Source organism: Elephas maximus, chromosome 12 (assembly GCF_024166365.1).
Source record: "Elephas maximus indicus isolate mEleMax1 chromosome 12, mEleMax1 primary haplotype, whole genome shotgun sequence".
In the NCBI taxonomy this organism is placed as follows: domain Eukaryota; kingdom Metazoa; phylum Chordata; class Mammalia; order Proboscidea; family Elephantidae; genus Elephas; species Elephas maximus.
In genome coordinates this window covers 41,223,746-41,241,101 of record NC_064830.1, presented here as the reverse complement: position 1 = coordinate 41,241,101, position 17,356 = coordinate 41,223,746, and the positions used below count along the sequence as shown (strand labels likewise).

The 17,356-nt window shown below is 53.3% G+C and overlaps 1 protein-coding gene across 11 annotated transcripts in view; it reads right to left on the bottom strand.

Moving 5' to 3' along the window:
• Positions 1-17,356, bottom strand: part of KLHL29 (kelch like family member 29) — a 392,553-nt gene that overhangs the window by 18,868 nt on the left and 356,329 nt on the right. For all 11 annotated transcript variants that reach the window (XM_049904624.1, XM_049904630.1, XM_049904621.1 and 8 more), the window contains 3 exons: positions 13,821-13,959; positions 4,034-4,236; positions 2,534-2,793 (listed from right to left, as the gene is read on the bottom strand). In XM_049904624.1, coding sequence (XP_049760581.1) covers positions 2,534-2,793; positions 4,034-4,236; positions 13,821-13,959 — 602 coding nt within the window. The remainder of the gene's footprint in view (positions 1-2,533; positions 2,794-4,033; positions 4,237-13,820; positions 13,960-17,356) is intronic.

The following is a 17,356-nucleotide window of genomic DNA, read 5'->3' as shown; positions in this document are numbered from 1 at the left end:
GACTTGACCACAACAGACTCATTAAGCCCGTTATTGGGGTGCAAAGGCAAATAAAGTCTAGACTCAAAGGGTACAGTTAAATACAAGGCAATAGTGCGGCACAAAGGAGGAGTCTAGTTAGGGGTGTAGTGGGTGTGGAAGTCAGAGGCTTCACTGAATGGATGACGTCTGAGCTGGGTGTTGAAGTCTTGTTGTTGTTAGCTGCTTCAAGTCGGCCCCCAACTCATGGCGACCTCATGCACAACAGGATTGGATCACTGTGATCCATAGGGCTTTCCCTGGCTGATTTTTCAGAACTAGATTGCCAGGCCTTTCTTCCTAGTTTGTCTTGGACTGGAAGCTCCGCTGAAACCCCTTCAGTATTACAGTAACGCGCAAGGCTCCACTGACAGACAAGCAGTGGCTGTGCTTGAGATACATTGGTCAGGATTCGAACCTGGCTTTCCTGAGTGGAAGGTGAGAATCCTGCCACTGAACTACCACTGGCCTTGTTCAGGGATACCTGTTACCTGTTGCTGTCGTGTTGATTCCGACTCATAGTGGCCCTATAGGACAGAGCAGAACTGCCCCATAGGGTTTCCAAGGCTGTAATGTTTATGGAAGCAGATCGCCACATTTTTCTCCCATGGAGTGGTTGGTAGGTTCGAACTGCTGACCTTTTGGTTAGCAGTCGAGTGCTTAACCACTATGCCACCAGGATTGGAAGCATTGGCAGACTCAAATTAAATTTGCTTTCTTGTTGGATACGAAAGATTTTTGTTGAGGGGCGGTGGGCTGGGTAGCAGAAGGGAGAAATGAGCCTGGAGAGGTTAGCAACGACTGGGTCCTCTTATGCCATGCTTGCTAAGGATTTTGTACTTTATCCTGTGGAATTGATGAGGGAACTAATGAGGAATTTTAAACAGAAATTACATGATCAAATTCGTTCTTCAGAAAGACCACTCAGGCTGCAGGGTGGAAAATGGATTTGAAGGGAGCAAGATGGAAGGCAGGGGAACTACTCAGGATATGATTGTAGTAATTCTGGTGAGATTAGGGTGGCCTGAATGAGGAGATAGAGAAGCAGACCCATTTATGAGAGATTAAGGAAGTAGAAAAGACAGAACTATGCGGCCGAATGGATGTGGAAGGTGAGGGAAGAATCTGGATTCCTATCTCGGGTAATAGGAAGAACTGAAATAAGGAACACAGGAAGAGGTATAGGTTTGGGGCTTGATGAAGTAGAGGGGTTTGGGCGACATCCAGTTGGAGATGTCTAGTAGTCGATTGAAGATATAGGTCTAGAGCTGAGGAGAGCACTCTGGGTGGGAGACAGAGATCTGAGAATTTTAATGGACTGTGCCCGTGACTAGTAATTTGTTGCGCATCCTAATTTCCTTCCTCTGAAAAGACATCTTGCCCCTCCCCACCTGATTACCAGATTCCCATTCTCCTGGACTCAGTGGCTGGGTCGGGGTGGAGTGCTAGCTCCATGACCTACATCAACCCAATACCACAGATCCCAGCGCCTGGCCCATCCTGCCCTTCCTTGTGCCTCTCCTTGCTCCTGAAGCAACAAAACAGCCCTTCTCACCTGTCCCTCAGCTTTCTCAGCTGATTCTAGGCTTGGGCCATGTTTACCCATTCTTGGTTGGTTCCTTACTTCTAGGCCACTGTCGCCATTCAATGGGCTCTGGGTAGATTCTGGGCTCTCTGAGAGCTCCCTGTGCAGCTGCTTTAACTCCTGGGGCTCCTCACATATTAGAACCCAGGCACTTCCATTCTGAGCTGGGCCTCAGCCAGTGCTTTCTGGTCAGCAGTGGTTCCCCTGATTCAGGACCTCTCCTGGGGATACTGTTCTCCTTTGCTTCCTCCTCTGTACTCTGAGTCTCTGTCCCCTCTGAGGGACTCAACCTCTCCTCATCACATCTGCAGTGCTTTCTCATCTCCTGCAAGGTTTCCACTTGGTCCTGGGGCCTCCAAAAACCCATTGCCATCGAGTTGATTCTGATTCATAGTGACCCTATAGGACAGAGTAGAACTGCTCCATAGGGTTTCCAAGGAGTGCCTGGTGGATTTGAACTGCCGACCTTTTGGCAAGTAGCTGTAGCTGTTAACCACTACGCCACCAGGGCTTCCCTGGGGCTCTCCATCCCCTCGGTAATCAGGGATGGCGATGGTGGGGATCCTCCCGCTGGTCCGAGCTCAGACGGATATTTCTCCGTGTAGTTGCTTGATTGGCTTGGGCTCTCCTTCTGGGTAAAATTCCAGGTCTTGAGAATCCTCTGGTGCCTCCTTTGGAGATTCTCATCTCTAATCCCTCGCTTCACCTCTCTGCGGCCCACAGAGAGCTGTTCCCACCTCCAGGGGCCTCCAAGCGGCAGCAGTTTTCCTCTCCCAGGCCCCTTTGGCTCCCTCTGCTGGTCAGACCAGGCAATCTTGTCTTCTTTCCCTACCTTCATCCCTGCTCTCAACGCCATCAATGCCACTATCACTGCGACTACATCCCCAAAAAGGGCTGGAGAAGGGGGCAGGGAAGGGGCCAGGCCTTTACCTGTGCACGGGACGCAGGGTCCTTCTTGATCCACTTGATGACAGTCTCGTACACTAGCTCCTCGGCCTTGGTGTTGAGGCTGTCATTGGAGACGTAAGCGATGAAGTCGTCCTTGGAGATGCTGAGGATCTCCTCCTGGGCCGCTACCTCGGGGAAGATCTGCAGTGCGAAGGCCTTGGCCATGTGGTAGAGCTCACTGCACTGCATGGCCTCGGCCATGGCCAGCACCCCCAGGCAGTTGCTAGCTGTCAGCTGCTTCTCTGGGGGTGAGAGCACAGGGTCACTGACCAAAGGGCCCTGGAAGGGGTCACCACCTATTCCTATTGCCTGTCACCCTCTCTGGATGCCTCTCTGGCCCTGTGTCCTTGAGAGCTCACCTCCAGCATCCCCATTCCTTAGAGCCATTTTCTTGGTTTCCCTCTGCCCCATCTCATGCTGGCTCTCCCTGGGCCTCCCTCAGCTCCCACAAGTCCTGGAGAAGGGCTGAGACTACCAGCTTAGAGCTTCTTTATTGCCTCAATCATTGTCTGTGGTGGGGAGGAGGCCAGGTCCTCACAGCCTGGGGCCAGGTGTCCCACTGAGGCTTACATGTCTTCCATAATTGTGACAGATATGTCTCAGGTCTCAGACTCTTTCTTTAGGGTCACGCCAGCAGTAGCATCCCCCACATGCCCACCCACTATCTCCCATGTGTTTCAGCCTCACCTGACCTGACCCTCTAAAATCTGGAGTCAGTCTGGCCAGCTCTCTTGAGATCTGACTAATAGTTTTTCTGGTCTACATGTGCCTTGGTCCCAGGAGGCCATGGCTCTTGTGAGCCTAACTCTGGAGCAGTGGCTCCTGGTCCTTCTAGATGTCCTGGCTCCCCTGTCACATTTCAGGCCTCCTGGTTGTCTCTGCCTGATGTGCTCCCACCCCCAGGGTCAGCCCCTCTTTTTCTTTCTGCACTCAACACCCCAGGCCATGGGTTCTCTGTGACTCTGGTCTTTGCCCTTCCCTCTCCCCACCGTCACCCAAGCTGGGCAGCACCAAAGTATAAAGTAAGCATGATCTCTGAGGTGCGGACCTGCTGGGAGCTCTTGGTACTCAGATTCCCATTCTGAGCAGCAGGTCTGGGTATCCAAGTGAGAGGCATCTGTTGTGGACCAGGCATTAAACAAGTTAAAGGAAATATGATGTTTGTGGCAGGTATGTTCAGGATTAAGAGAACAGGGCTGGAAGGCCAGGCCTGGGCTCTCTCCACTTTGGAACCATTTGCGCAGCCCTCGCCCCCATTTGTTCTCACCAAGCTCTGCCTGGGTCACAGAGCCTACTCTCCTGCCTATTGGGAAGCGAGGCACAGTACCGATCCATGCCTAGCAAAGGCCTTTGCGTGCAATGGTCAGAATTATCACCTTCAAACCTGGCACACCCTCAAATGGTTGGTGTGTGCCCCCTCCTAATCCTTGTTGCCAATCTGCATTCCCACGCCCCCAAGCTGCGCATGCGCCCCGGGCTCACCGAGAAAGGACACGCAGACTTTGCAGAAGGTGTGGAACTGGAACTTGCTGGCCGCCTCCAGCAGGGTCTTGGCATTGGCCGAGTCGATGACCAGGGATCCTGTGTAGACAAACTCCAGCAGCAGCTCCAGGACGTCCGCCTGCAGGTTCGACAGGACCAGCTCCAGCTTCTCCCGGCCACCCTGGCCGCCATCTCGCACAGACCTAGGCACAGAGACCAGGTGTCCTTACCTGCCGGCTCCTGCGGCCATGGCGCCGCTTCCTCACAGGGCTGGGTCTCCCTGCACACCTTGGTCACGCCCTTCGTTTAGGACTCAAAGGACACGGCAATGGACACACCTGAACCTAATGACCTTACACAGGATCTGAAAAAGAAAAGTCTGACCAGAGATGCCCAAAAGAACAGAAAACCCTGCTTATTTATCGCTACTTGGCATGTCCATGCAAAAAAAGATGCAAATCAAAAAGCGTGAGCTGTGGCTGGGGACGAGGACCAGGACTGGCCTCAAAGGGAAACAATATAGTCAGGCCCCACTGCTTGCCCAGGACTTTGCACCCAACAAGACCAACAAGCACAGGGTCCAGGGCCCACGGCCTCAGAAGGGAGATTCTCCCACACATGGAGGCTGGTGAGGCTCCCAATTGGCTGTGATCCCAGCCAATCTGGAAGCTTCCTTTGACTGCCCTGCACTGCCCCAGAACCCCGCTACAACCCCGCCTCTTCCCAAAAACATATTGTTTCCTTTTAGGCATGGAAAGGAAGCCCTTCATGACATTGTTTTGAAACTGAGGACGAGACGAGATAGACGGACAGAATGGTTAGAGCTGGGGAGGAGGGGAAGGGGAACAACCAAGGACTTCCGCCACAGACAGCCAGCAGCCATGACCTGGGACCTGGCCCGGGGCGGGGCCCTCCTGCCACATGGAACACGGGGTCAGAGGTCAGAGTGGCCTGCGTGTAGAGTGTGCATCGGGCTTGTGAACTGGGGCGAGCGGGGGAGGGACACAAATATATAAGTATGCTTATATCTGGTGTCTACAGAAATACAAAACCATTGCAAGGGCTCCTACGACCTGGGCAGCCGCGCCCTAAAGCTGGACCTGGAAGGAAACAGATAAAATGAGGCAGAAATAACACCAATACAGAAGTGACGCCAGGAGGAAAAATACCCAGAGCGTTGAGTCAGGAGGCAGGTTTCTCAGAACTGATGGTCTTGGCCGTCCCGCCTCGGCTGCTCTGACCTGTCCTGAGATCTGCACTGAGCCTGGGCCTGATCGGGGCTGGGGTCAGCCACGTGGCTGTTCCCCCCAGGGGCTTCACGAGTCTGGTGGCTGGTCCCTTGGGTGCACCTGTGGCTGGCAACGGGCTGTAGAAGTGTCCGGCAAGTGAGGCTGGCTAGCCAGAGAGAGAGGCAGACTCCTGTGCAAATGGTTGGTGCACAGGGAGCCAGGGGCTGGGGTCCCCATCTGTGCCACCGACTGGCTAACAGCCTTGGCCTCTCAAGCCCTCAGCCTCCTCTTCTGTAAAACAAGATAACTGAACTAAAGATGAAGTCTAAAGTGCCCTTGGAGATTTTATGTGACATATGCTGATAAATGTCCTTCTCTACATGACGGTATCTGAAATTCCACCACTAGTGCCACGTTGTCTCAGGTTAAGAACTGGCCTCTCTCAGGGCCTTTAAAATGCCAATGTTACCGGGTCATGAGCAGGTTAAGCTGTGATCCTACTGCCTGAGCACGTGCCCAGTGTCCCCTGCCAGGGGTGCCCTGTCAGGCCCTCCCCACAGAACGGCTCATCTGACCAGGGGCCCTAAGGGGCAGCCTGACTCCATGCCTTGGGAGGGCCCAGAGGGCATAGAGGGAAAGGTGCTGGCTAAACAGAGGGCCTGAGCAGAGCCCTCCCCCAAAGACGAAAACCTGAATAGAATGTGTGACTCCTTAAAGTGACTCGGCAAACCTATAGCCTGCTGCTGTTGGTATGGATTTCCCTCTCGGCGGCTTTGTCAAAGTGTAAAAATAGTCACTTGAAATCACAGAAGTTCTGAACAGCCAGACTTCAGAGGTCATCTGGTCAACCCCTGCCCCTTTACGTCTCACTCCGAATCTTCAGCCTCTGACTTTGCTGCCCCTGCCTTCTTCCCTTCTTCATGCTGCCTTTCCTACTCATGCCCTTCATGCCCTGTGGGTGACACTAGGGTGAGCAGCCAGAGCAGGGCTGACAGTGCCACAGGAGGGCTGCTCACCTTCTTTCCAGGCCCCCAGCCACTGCTGTCTCCACACTGGCCAGACCACCTGTCCACCGGTGGGTCCTCAGGCAGAGTACCTCAAACCCATGAAGAGCTGAGGAGGGACATGAGGACAGACAGACACACACAGAAATGCACTCACACCCTGGCTGGCCCTGACAGCCATGGAGTCACTGTGGGGAGGGGTGTTGGGCAGGTAGATAGGACAGTGGAGTCCATGCATGGTCCTGAAGGTGGGTCTGGTGGGACCAGCAGAGTGGCACTTGCAAAGAGTTGCCCATCTTGCCCAGAGTCTGAGCCAGGGAGAGATACTGGGGACAAGCTGGTACCTTTGTGACCACGGAGCACTGGGATTCTGTGGGGAAACACAGGCGATGGAGAGCATTGTACGTGCTTTCTAGGGCTGGAGTGGACTGCTGGGCAAAGGATCCGCAGGGAGCAATGGGAGGGCCCTGGGACCAGCTGCCAGACACTGTGAGCTGAACACTCATTGGAACACCGGCTGCAGAGGAATACTTGGGAATGTGATGGAGACTGTCAAGCAGCTGAGTTTAAGATCTGGAGGAGGGAAAGCAGAGCCCATGGAGGTCGTATGTGTGTTTATGTGCACACACAAGTTTATTGGCCACACAGGCATTTGCATGGTGGTCCAGAGAGCTGAGGTGCTCCACCTCTGATGAGCAGACCTCGGGACTCCTTAGACCTCCTCCCTTTCTGAGTAGGACTCCCCTGGGAAGCACCTGTCCTGATGGTGGCCTCCGTCACCAGTGAGGAACAGCCCATTCCACAGACGACTGTTTGGGCCCTGTTTTAAGCTGGTTCTTGGAGTCTGAGCCTTCCGTCCCACTGGGCCCCAGAGAATGGTTTGAGGAGCTGCTAGGAGCAACCTTGGAGGGAGGTGGAGCAGGGCAGGACAGGCATGTCTGTTTATGAAGCTGACACTTGGGGAGGGGGAGCATGGGAGTGAGGCAGCAGGCTGGTGCCACCCAGCCCACACTGAGGCCCAAGCGTTCTGGCAGAAGATTAGAACTCCCTGGCGTCTCCTTCCACAAGGGATGTGTGGCCCAGGAAGAGCCCAGGGCATGGGACACAGCCCCTGCTCGGCAGTCCTGGGTACTTGGTTGTGCCGGGAAGGCAGAGTCCCAGTTATTTGGATGTCTGAAACCACATCATTATCCATTCGCTCCTCTGGGGTAAGAATTGCCCTCTCTGGACTCAGTGTACAATGCAAGTGGAACTGGGCAATGTCTGGAAGCTTGGAATAACAAAATCTCGGTCAAGTTCTCGACTACCACCTGGAAGGTTAGAGGTTTGGATCCACCCAGAGGCACTTCAGGAAATCTACTTCTGAAAGGTCTCAGCCTAGAAAACCCTGTGGAGTACAGTTCACCTCTGAAACACATGGGGTCGCCATGAGTCGGAATTGACTTGATGGCACCTGGTTTGGTTTTCTGGTGGGCACTGGGGGATGGGGCAGGAGATGCACATGGCTGGGACCCTGTTCTGCTTGGGAGGGATGGTCCTGGCTTTCCGGAGTGATTCCTACCCTGCCCCATGCATAGAAGGTTGAGCATGTCATCATCGGATCCATGGGTATGCAGGAGTCTCTTGGGGTCTTGGGGATTTGTGTGGCTCAGGCCAGCCATAGTCCACCCATCATCACTTGGTGATGGACCTCGCTCATGTAATTCATCAGCATTAGATATCTGTATTCATTCCTCTTGTCATCCAATCTTCTAGGCACTACCTGTTGCTTCTACCTGAAGCACTGCCGTCCACAAATGCCCAGCTTCACAGAGGAGACAAAAGGTGCATGGCTTGATTATTCAAGTGTATTGTGTTCCTCTATGTCCAGGATCTGTGTTACTCAATTAGGTAGGTCCTTTAGCCGATGGAGTCTCTGGGTGGTACAAGCGATTAATGTGCTCCACTGCTAACTGACAGGTTGGATGCTTGAGTCCTTTTAGAGGCACTTTGGAAGAAAGGCCTGGCAATCTACTTCTGAAAACTCAGCCACTGAAAACCCTGTGGAGCACAGTTCTCCTCTGACATATATTTGCCAATATTAACCACAGCTTCCTCCATCATTGCTGGAGAGGGAGCGAGAAGCCCAGAGCCTATATATAGGGCTTTGTAAAAATCAGAAAAATTAGCTAATTTGTCCAACTATTTTCATTCAATATGAAAACAAGATATAATTCAAATGTGTTATAGGCTCCACCAGGCTGTGCGAGATGAGGATTTCAGCTGGTGCATCCAAGTCCAGCTTCAGGTGTCTGTCCCATTTAGTCTGACAGGGGTGCAGCTCTCCTCCTTGGCTGGGCATTTTCTCCCACACATGGACAGGGGAGTGTGTCTGGAAGTGCTGCCAAGGAGAACAGCACCTCTGCTATCTCTAAAGAGCAGAGTGGTCTCCTGTCCTCTCTGCTGGAACGTGCAGGTGGCCCAGCCAATGAGCTGGAGTGACTGCCAAAGGATAGCTGGAGGGACGTCTCCTCCAGGGGCCAAAAGAGAAAACCCAGGGCAGATCTAGGTCCTGCTCATTGGTGTTGAGAAGCAACTTTGAACTTGGGAGGCTGCGGCTACAGGACTCCTGTTAAGTCTGACCAATGAATGTGTCAGAGTACAACTGCTCCAGAGGGTTTTTAATGGCTGATTTTTTGGAAGTAGATCACTAGGCCTTTTTTCCAAGGCCATCTCTGAGTGGACTCAAACCTCCAGCCCTTTTAGGTAGCAGCCAAGTGCATCAATTGTTTGCACCACCCAAGGACTCCGCTTCCCCTACTAGTTTTGTGGTTAGTTGCCGCTGAATCGATTCCGACTCATGGTGACCCCATGTGTGCAGAGTAGAACAGCTCCATAGGGTTGTCAAGGCTTTTGGAAGCAGATCTCCAGGACTTATTAGGTCTAGCCTGCTCAAAAAGTCTTCCTTCCTTCCAGAAGCCTGGGCTCAGCTGTTGTTTTCCCCTTGTAAAAGCTCCACTCAATCCTGCTGAGTTTTCTCTAATCCTGGATGTGCAGGTGGGATGGTTGTTACTTGTGCAGGCCAAAGGCGAGGCCCAGCTCCTTTTCCTGCACCACAGGGGCTCAGGTGGTGTAACAAAGGGATGGATGTGGCAGGCCCAGCATTCTTGGCACAGGCTCTGCCTCACTCACTCTCACCCAAGGCCTCCTTGGTGTCCAGCCCTCAGCCCAAAGGTACAGCACCCCCAGGTGTGGGGTGAGTGCCTGTGACTGAGGTGCCTTTTTGAGGAGAATCACATCTTCCTTGGGCAGGTCTTGCGGCCAGTTCACAAGTGTTTCTAACAGATGTGTACACACACACACATGCACACACACACTCTGTGGACCCTCCTCCTGTGTACAAGTCCACACTGTCAGCCCTGGGAGTTCACTTTCCTTCCTCACAGACTTTGTGCACAAATAACCCATTGCCATCGAGTCGACTGCGGCTCATAGCGACCCTATGGGACAGAGTAGAACTGCCCCGTAGGCTTTCCAAGGAGCAGCTGGTGGATTCAAACTGCCAACCTTTTGGTTAGCAGCCATAGCTCTTCACCATTACACCACCAGGGCTCCAAATAAACACTACGTTTTTGTTCTTCTCTGGGTTGGCAAACTGAAGGTAAGAACATAAGCGTTGGAATCAGACCTCAATTCAATCCCAAATCTACTGGCTACTAAATTTCTCTGAGCCTGAACTTCTTCATATGTAAAATGAGGGTGCTAAGAGTACCTGCTTCTTAGGACTAGTAGGAGGATTTCCAGGCTGACATTAGTCACCACTACAAGTCTCCTTGGGGCAGATCTTGCTCTTGTCAGAGGAAGAGGACAACAGTCTGAAATTCAATATGGCAAGACTTAAGGGAAGGGAGCTGGAAGAATGCTGGGCAAGGCAGGGGTCAGCCTGGAGCCTGGACCTGGAGAAGAGGCTCTGGCCAGACTTTGCCCTGACCCATCTGGGGGGCTGACAGGCAACTGAGCTGAAGGGTCATTGGGCCACTGGTCACAGAGGGTGCTCTGAGTTAGTTCTTCCACTCCCAGTCTCATTGTCATTTCTTTTTAAAATACAAATCTGGCCATGGACACTGTCAGGCTTAAAACAAAGCCTCTGCTATCCGGCTTCTGCCTCCCTCTCCAGCCTCAGCCTCTCCCGTTTCACCTTCACACTTGACACTGCAGCTTCCTTGTAGTGCTGTCAACCCTCCTGCCGTTCCATGATCTTACTCATGCTCTTCTCTGTCTCTCTCCCCACTCATCTGCCTGGCAGATTCCTTTTCTTCAAAACCCTCCTTCGAAACCCATGGCAGATGCCACCTCTTGCAAGAAGCCCTCCCTGAATCCCCTCCTGCATAGAGGTAGGCATTTTGCCTGTGAGCCCCTAAATCTCCATTTCTGCATTCACTCTGCTCTAGGATTAATTCTTGTTTATAGTTCCCCTGCCTCCAAGACTATGGGCTCCCCGAGGACAGACATCCATCTTCTCTAGTGTTTTGTGCAAGACCTGGCACCTAGGAGGAGCTTCTGTTGGTTTGCTAAGTGAATAATGAGGAAATAACTTGGCTTCCCTTATGCCTTTCCTGTGGCTGCAGGTGAGGGCATTCACACTGGGGCTGGGGCTGGGGCTGGGGCTGGGGCAGTGTCTTTGCCAGGGTTGGGATGTTGGGACAGTATCCTCTCTGGGGTTAGAATGGTAGGCACATCACCTGACCCAGGCTGGCTGTGGGAAAGAGTCCAGCCTGAGCCTCCAGGCCTGGGGTCCTGGGACAGCAGAGGGTAGGGCACCTTCCCCTACAGGAGCCCACTGTGGGTGGGCCTTTTCTAGAACTGTGTGGCCCTTATGAAGGTGAGTGCCAGGACAGTGTGCCCTGGAGTCCGCCTTCCACAGATGGTCCCTGCCCTTTCTGTGACAAGAGCACAGCCCCCGGAGACAGCAGCCCCACCTCTCTGACTCCTGGTTACTCCAGCTGCTGTGTGCTAGGCCTCCAGGGTCACAGGAACGAAGGAGGCTGAAACTGTGAGGAAACATCAGCTGCTCTGATTTTACATGGCCAGAAAGAAAATGATCTCCCAGTACAGATTCTGTTTTCCTCCCTACAGAAGGAATTTGTTCGCAGCTATTAGCATAAACGGTGATGTATGCCCCACAGTTAGGACTAGGGAAATAAACTTCTAAATGGCTGCAAATTAACATTGTGATCTTCAACCACATGGGTGCCTAAGGCTCTGCTCAGGCCTGCCCTCTTCCCACCCTCTTTCTGAGTGACCCTCCTGTACACGGAGGGCCCTAGACTGTCTCCAGGCCCACACCTCCGTGGTTTGCATCCATCCACTGGCTGCCTACCAGATAGCTCTGCATGGGTGTTTCTCAGGCTGCTGACAAGCACCATCTCCAAAGCTGACTTCCTCATCTTCTACAATGCCCACTGCCTTCCTAGCTCTCCTCTCATGCTGGCCTGTGGACCTGCCTTCCTCCCTGAGACCACGAGTGTGCCTGACCCCTCGCTGTCGCCTATCTCGTGTCCTGGGCTTGTATGGGAAGCATTCCCGGGACTGGTCCTGCCCATCCCCTCATCATTCCCCAAAGATGTTAGCTGTAACAGGGCTGGACATCATTTCAACCAGCCTCCTGCTTTACAGAGGAGGCAACCTGAGGCCTGGGAGAGAGAGCAGGACCTGCCTGGGTCATAGGACAGAGTCACCCAGGACAGAGGTCACAGGCAGAGTCCTGTGCAGAACCCAGGTCTCCTAGCTCCCACAGGGGTGCTCTCTCCCCTCCAGCCAATGCCTCTCAGCCGCAGCACCCTCCTCTCTACTTAGGGTCCCTGAGACGATCTTACTGTGCTTCAGTTCCAGGTGGGCACCCCCCCCTCTATTGCTCCTGACAGCCCCACACCCAGAGACCAAGCCCAGAGTCCCAGCCCTGAGTCAGGGCCTGCCTGCTGCCCCAGCTCACACCCATCTTTGGGAAGGTGCTCTCCCCTCCCTCACTGCTTGTGCCTGTCTCCATCCCGGAATCCTCTTCCTCCTTCTTCTTGCCCTGTCCCAGAAGCCTTCATAGCTTGCTCTGGCCTACACCCTTTGGGATCCCACCTAGTGGTGTTGTCTGTGGGTGCTAGTGGTGGGCTATAAATGTTGGGTCTCTGAAGGTAGGCAGAGGGTCCTGTGGTCCCTTCCCTGCGGCCTTCTAGCCCAGGGCTGGGCCATCCTTCAGTACCGAACTGCCCCTGCATCCTGTCCTCATCTGGAGCAGGGGCCAAGGCCGTAGGTTGCCACACTTGCAATCTAGAGTCAGGGGCTGGTCAGGGCTGCTTCCAGAATTTGCCAAGCATGGAGCACAATGACCTTCCTGGCCTGAAGAAGCCACTGAATGGGCCCCTCCACCGGGAGACCTGTGCTTGTACGGCGAGAACCCCAGCACTGGGACGAGAGACCCGAGTGGCCCAGGAGACAAGAAGTTACAAAGAGCCTGCCCCGTCCTGCACCACTGAGGCCAGCGCGGCTGGGCAGAAAGGACACAACGGATCGGAAAGGAGGTGCCAGGCAGTGTGCCATCCTGAAACAAAACACAGTCACTCCGGGGTTAGTTGGCAATTCAAACAGAGCACTGGGAAACAAGCAGAGGTCCTGTCCTCCCACTCTGAGCACAGTCCCGGCTCCTCGTCTGCCCCGGAGAGGCTGCAAGGCAAAATGAGCAGCGGCATCAATCTGCTGATGGGTGAGAGAAACATGAGCGTTACCCCGGGCTGGCCCCCCTCGCTGCTCTTTCTCACTAAGGAGCTAGAAGGTGGTCCCTGGCTTCTTTGCAAGGTATGAAGCAGACAAATTTAAAACTTAGTGTAAAGGGGGAAAAGAGGCTGCTCATGTACCATTAAGACTCACTCAGGTGGAAATAGCCGGGGTAAAGGGCTGAGGGGGAAGGGAGCCAAGGCTGAGAGACCGTGTTTAGGACACACCTGGTCTCTGCTCAGACATCCCTGGCTTAGGCTCAGTGAACAAGTCTCAAGACATGCAGCGTGAAAGGGGAGGCTTTGGCTATAAGTCTCTTCTGCCCGACTTGGGCTGGGGACAAGTGGCCCCTTGGGAGCCTCACGCTCCTCAGTGGGGGACAGTCTGGTCGATGTGCTTTCCTGGCATTAAGTTTGCCATCGACAGCAGTGATGATGGTGCTGGGGACCCCATGCTGGCCCAGTGGGGGCAGTGTGCAGTGGTCCCTTGAAATGGAGTCTACAGTCCTCCTAATCTCAGAGAGGGCTTGTGAGCCACTGAGAATGTGGGAGCCTAGGGGTGGGGCAGGGGTGTAGTCTACTGCTGGCAGAGGCCCCTGGTGACCAGAAAAGCTGTGTGGGGAGGGCTGGGGCAGTGGCTGCTCTGAGGCTGTGTGTGAGAGGAGGAGGAGGAGCGGGAGAAGGTGAGATGGCTACTGGCTCTGTGACAGGGAGTCACCCATCAGGAACCTGCAAGAGAGGGGAGGAGAAAAGCGACACAAAAGCGTCCTACAAAGGAACAGACCCGACCACAGCTGGAAGGAAGGCAAACCTTTGAATCAGGTCCTTGAAATACAAGCTGCAGGAAGCTAGAACATTTTGGTGGACTTCAAACTCTCTGCCTTCAACAACAATTTTCAGGTCTGTAAACGCTTTCGCTCTGCGTTGCTGGTTCAATTCCTTCAACATTTCTGCAGAACAGAGAAGACAGACAGGGCCAGGTTCCCATTAAGAGTTTTTTTTTTTTTTTAATTTATTAATTTTTTTTTCAAGAAGTAGAGAAATAGGAAATACTTGATATTGTTTCTTGGCAAGACTGGCTCAACACTGACAGTCAAAAGAAGTCACAAACAATGCATAAACAAGCAGGAACTGGGAGGGACTACATAAACAAAGGAATAACAATTAAAAAAAAAATACAATAAAAAAAAAAATCAAACCCAGAAATTGAAAGGTTGGGGGAAAAAGATTCCCATACTGACAATTAGAAACATAGAGAATACATTATCACGAACAATTAAAACCTCTTATATCAACTACGTGACAAGCTCTCCAAATGCCAATGAGTGCTGATGTAACTGATACCAAGTAAAGCATGGCATTGTGATGTAAGATGGGCTGGATATAGGTCAAACAAAAACCACAAAACCTGCGAAAACAGCGTCCCTTATGTTAGACACTCATAGCCATGATAGGGCCAGCTTCTCAGGGAGGGGGAAAGGAGGGCACCAGCCAAGAGACAGGAGTGGGGCCTGGCACGCCCCTCCTTCCCTCTTCACACTTACAGGAATTGTCAAGGGAAGCAAGCAGGGGACAGGGACCCTTGGAACCTCCTCCCATTTCCTGGGTCATGCTCTCAGGGATCCCACACTCCCCTAGGAGGGGTGCTGAGCATTAGAAGCCTGGCCTGCAGCCCCAGCAGGTCCCCGGAAGTGGCCTCTAAGGCCTGCCCACCCTGGTGTGTACCTACCTTTGCCTGGTGTCTTGGCCACTTCCAGTGCCCAGGCCTGTGGGCTCCAGACGTGGTATTGTCAGAAGCTTCTACCAGACCCACCCCAAGGCTCAGAAGAGGGAGGGAGGAAAGAGTCTGCCAGCTACCCTGTTTAGTTTATATCTACTCTTTCATTCGCAAAAGTTAGGGCCTTCAGATGACCAATGCTTTCCCCAGCCTCGCCTAGCCTGGCCTCGCCTGCTTGTCCTTCGGCCTCTATAGATAGGTTTGAAGCTGGTGGATGGGGCCTGCCCTTAGCATACCTGGGAGCTGGACATCAGAGGGCCAGATTCATGGGCCAGAATGACCAAGTCCATCATCAGGCAGAACAATTTCCTTTGGTAGAGGAATGGAATTGGGCAGTCTTGAGTTCCCCTCTAAGCCCTCTCCATCACTCCAAGCCCTCCCAGTTTGCTGAACCTTGGCTGGTGTTCTAGAATTTCCCTCCAGCATGCCCTGCTTCAGCCTGACCAGTCATCTCTGTCCATAACTGCCCAAGGGCCAACATCGGCTCCTGCTAAGACATACTCCTGGGCCCAGCTCCACCACCAATGCTGTATGTGCGTGGACCAGTGCCTGTGCCTCCCTGAGCCTCTGCTTCTACGTCTGTCACATGGGGGTAGAGGATCCTGCTTCAGTTCCCCAGAGTACGGGGAAGATCAGAGGATCAAGATGAGCTCAAGGATGTGAGGGCTTTGTAGTCCTAGGAGGTCAGGCAGCCCTTTCTTTGTGGGGACACACTGGGCTTGACTGAAGACCAGGGCAGATGGTGAGAAGGGGGTCCTGAGAACGCCTACATGCAGGGACTGAGGGGCCCTCTGGGAGCCATGGGCAATTTGAATCACTAAGCCCCAGGACCCAACCTTCAGGCTGAGCCTGGAGTCACAGTAGGGCCTCCACGTGGGGGTGTGGAGGGATATGACTGGGGCTGCCCAGAAGCTCCACATGGGGTGTGCTCAGCCTGGAACAAGAACCGGCAGGAACCCTAGACAGACCAGCAGGCACCAAGCAGCAGATTTAAAGGGGGATGTGGGATGCTTCTATGGTGTGGCGGGTGGGGCAGATCTTAAGAGCCTTGCCACAGGATCTTGAACTGACTCCTGTGGGGACCACGGGATTCTGAGTGACATGATTAGACTTGGGTGGCAGGTGAGCCACTCTGGCAGCAGGATGGAGGCTGGACAGAGAGTGATGGGCTAGAGGCTGGAGGGGAGGCAGGAAGCCAGTGGTCAAGGGCATGGCTGAGCCAGGCCTGAATGTGAACCCGAACTCCCCACCCTATCAGTGTGTGGCCTTGGGAAGGTTGGTTAACATCCCCAAAGCCCCGTCTCCTCACATGTTGCAGGCAAAATGAGAGAGTGCCTGGCACATAGTGAGTGCTGAGTTAGTGGAAGCTTCCACATTACTCTTGCGTGTGATGATCTCTCTGTAATTAAAATGGGAAATGATAACAGGAATGGGATCGAGAAGGAGGAGAACTATTTAGGCAGTGGAAGGAATGGGGAGGGGACAGGAGGAGTGAGGACAATGTCCAGGTTTCTGGGGAGGGTGGTGGGACATCCAGGATGGGTGCAGATGATAAATTTAGTTTTGGGATGGGCTCTTGGGCAGCCCAGGGGAGAGGTGCAGGAGGCAGCAGTCAGAGGCTGGGGCAGGAGAGGAGGCTGTGGGAGCCAGCAGCACCACAGATGGCCTGGGCATGGATAAGGCCACTGGGAGAGGTCTGCAAGGTAAGGCTACACTGCTATGCTCTCACACCTCAACTCCAAAAAGAGCCATCAGCGGAGTGAATCCCCAAACCATGAGCCAGGTGGGTCATGCCAGGTTTTTGAGTGGAATGGTTTCGGGTAGGGGAAGAGCCCTGGGCTGACAGTCCGAAGACCTGGAGCCTGGTTCTAGGCCAGCTTTGCCCTCAATTGGTTGTGTGGCCTGTGCAAGGTGCCCCAGATTTCTGGGCCTTAATTCCCTCAAGCACAAAGGGTCAGGGACCCCTGCTCTGTTGCTCCCTGGACATCATGCTTCGGTGAGTAACAGACGTGGTCCCATGTGCTTTCTGAATTGCCCAGTGCTCAGGGGGCCAGGAAACACGACTATACACAAAATGTCCACTCCTTCTGGGCCCAAAACACTCAAGGACCAGGTCTCAGCCATGATGATATCTGCAGCCCCAGCCCTGGCAGCGATGCCAGCCTGGCGCCTCGTGCTCCAGGTACTCTGGGGTCAGACCTGGACGGTGCTTGGAGATCCAAGTATCATCGTTGTAAACATAGGCGCTTTCTGCTCTCTAAGACTTTGTGGATTTGATAGTTGGGAAGGATTACTCAATTTCAGAAGAATTTTTCAATTTATAAAAGTGCTCACCAGGTGATTCGTTTTCACAGCAGGGTCCCACATGCATTGGAAATATTGATCCACTGGTTATGCTTACTGCTGCCAGCTGTGTGCCAGCCTGGGGGGCCACGGCATTTCAGAGTGTGTGAGAGGGGAGTCCCTGGGTGGTGCAAAAGGTTAATATGCTCGACTACTAACAAAAAAAAAAAAAATTTTTTTTTTTTTTTTGTTACTAACCAAAGGGTTGGAGGTTTGAGCCCACCCAG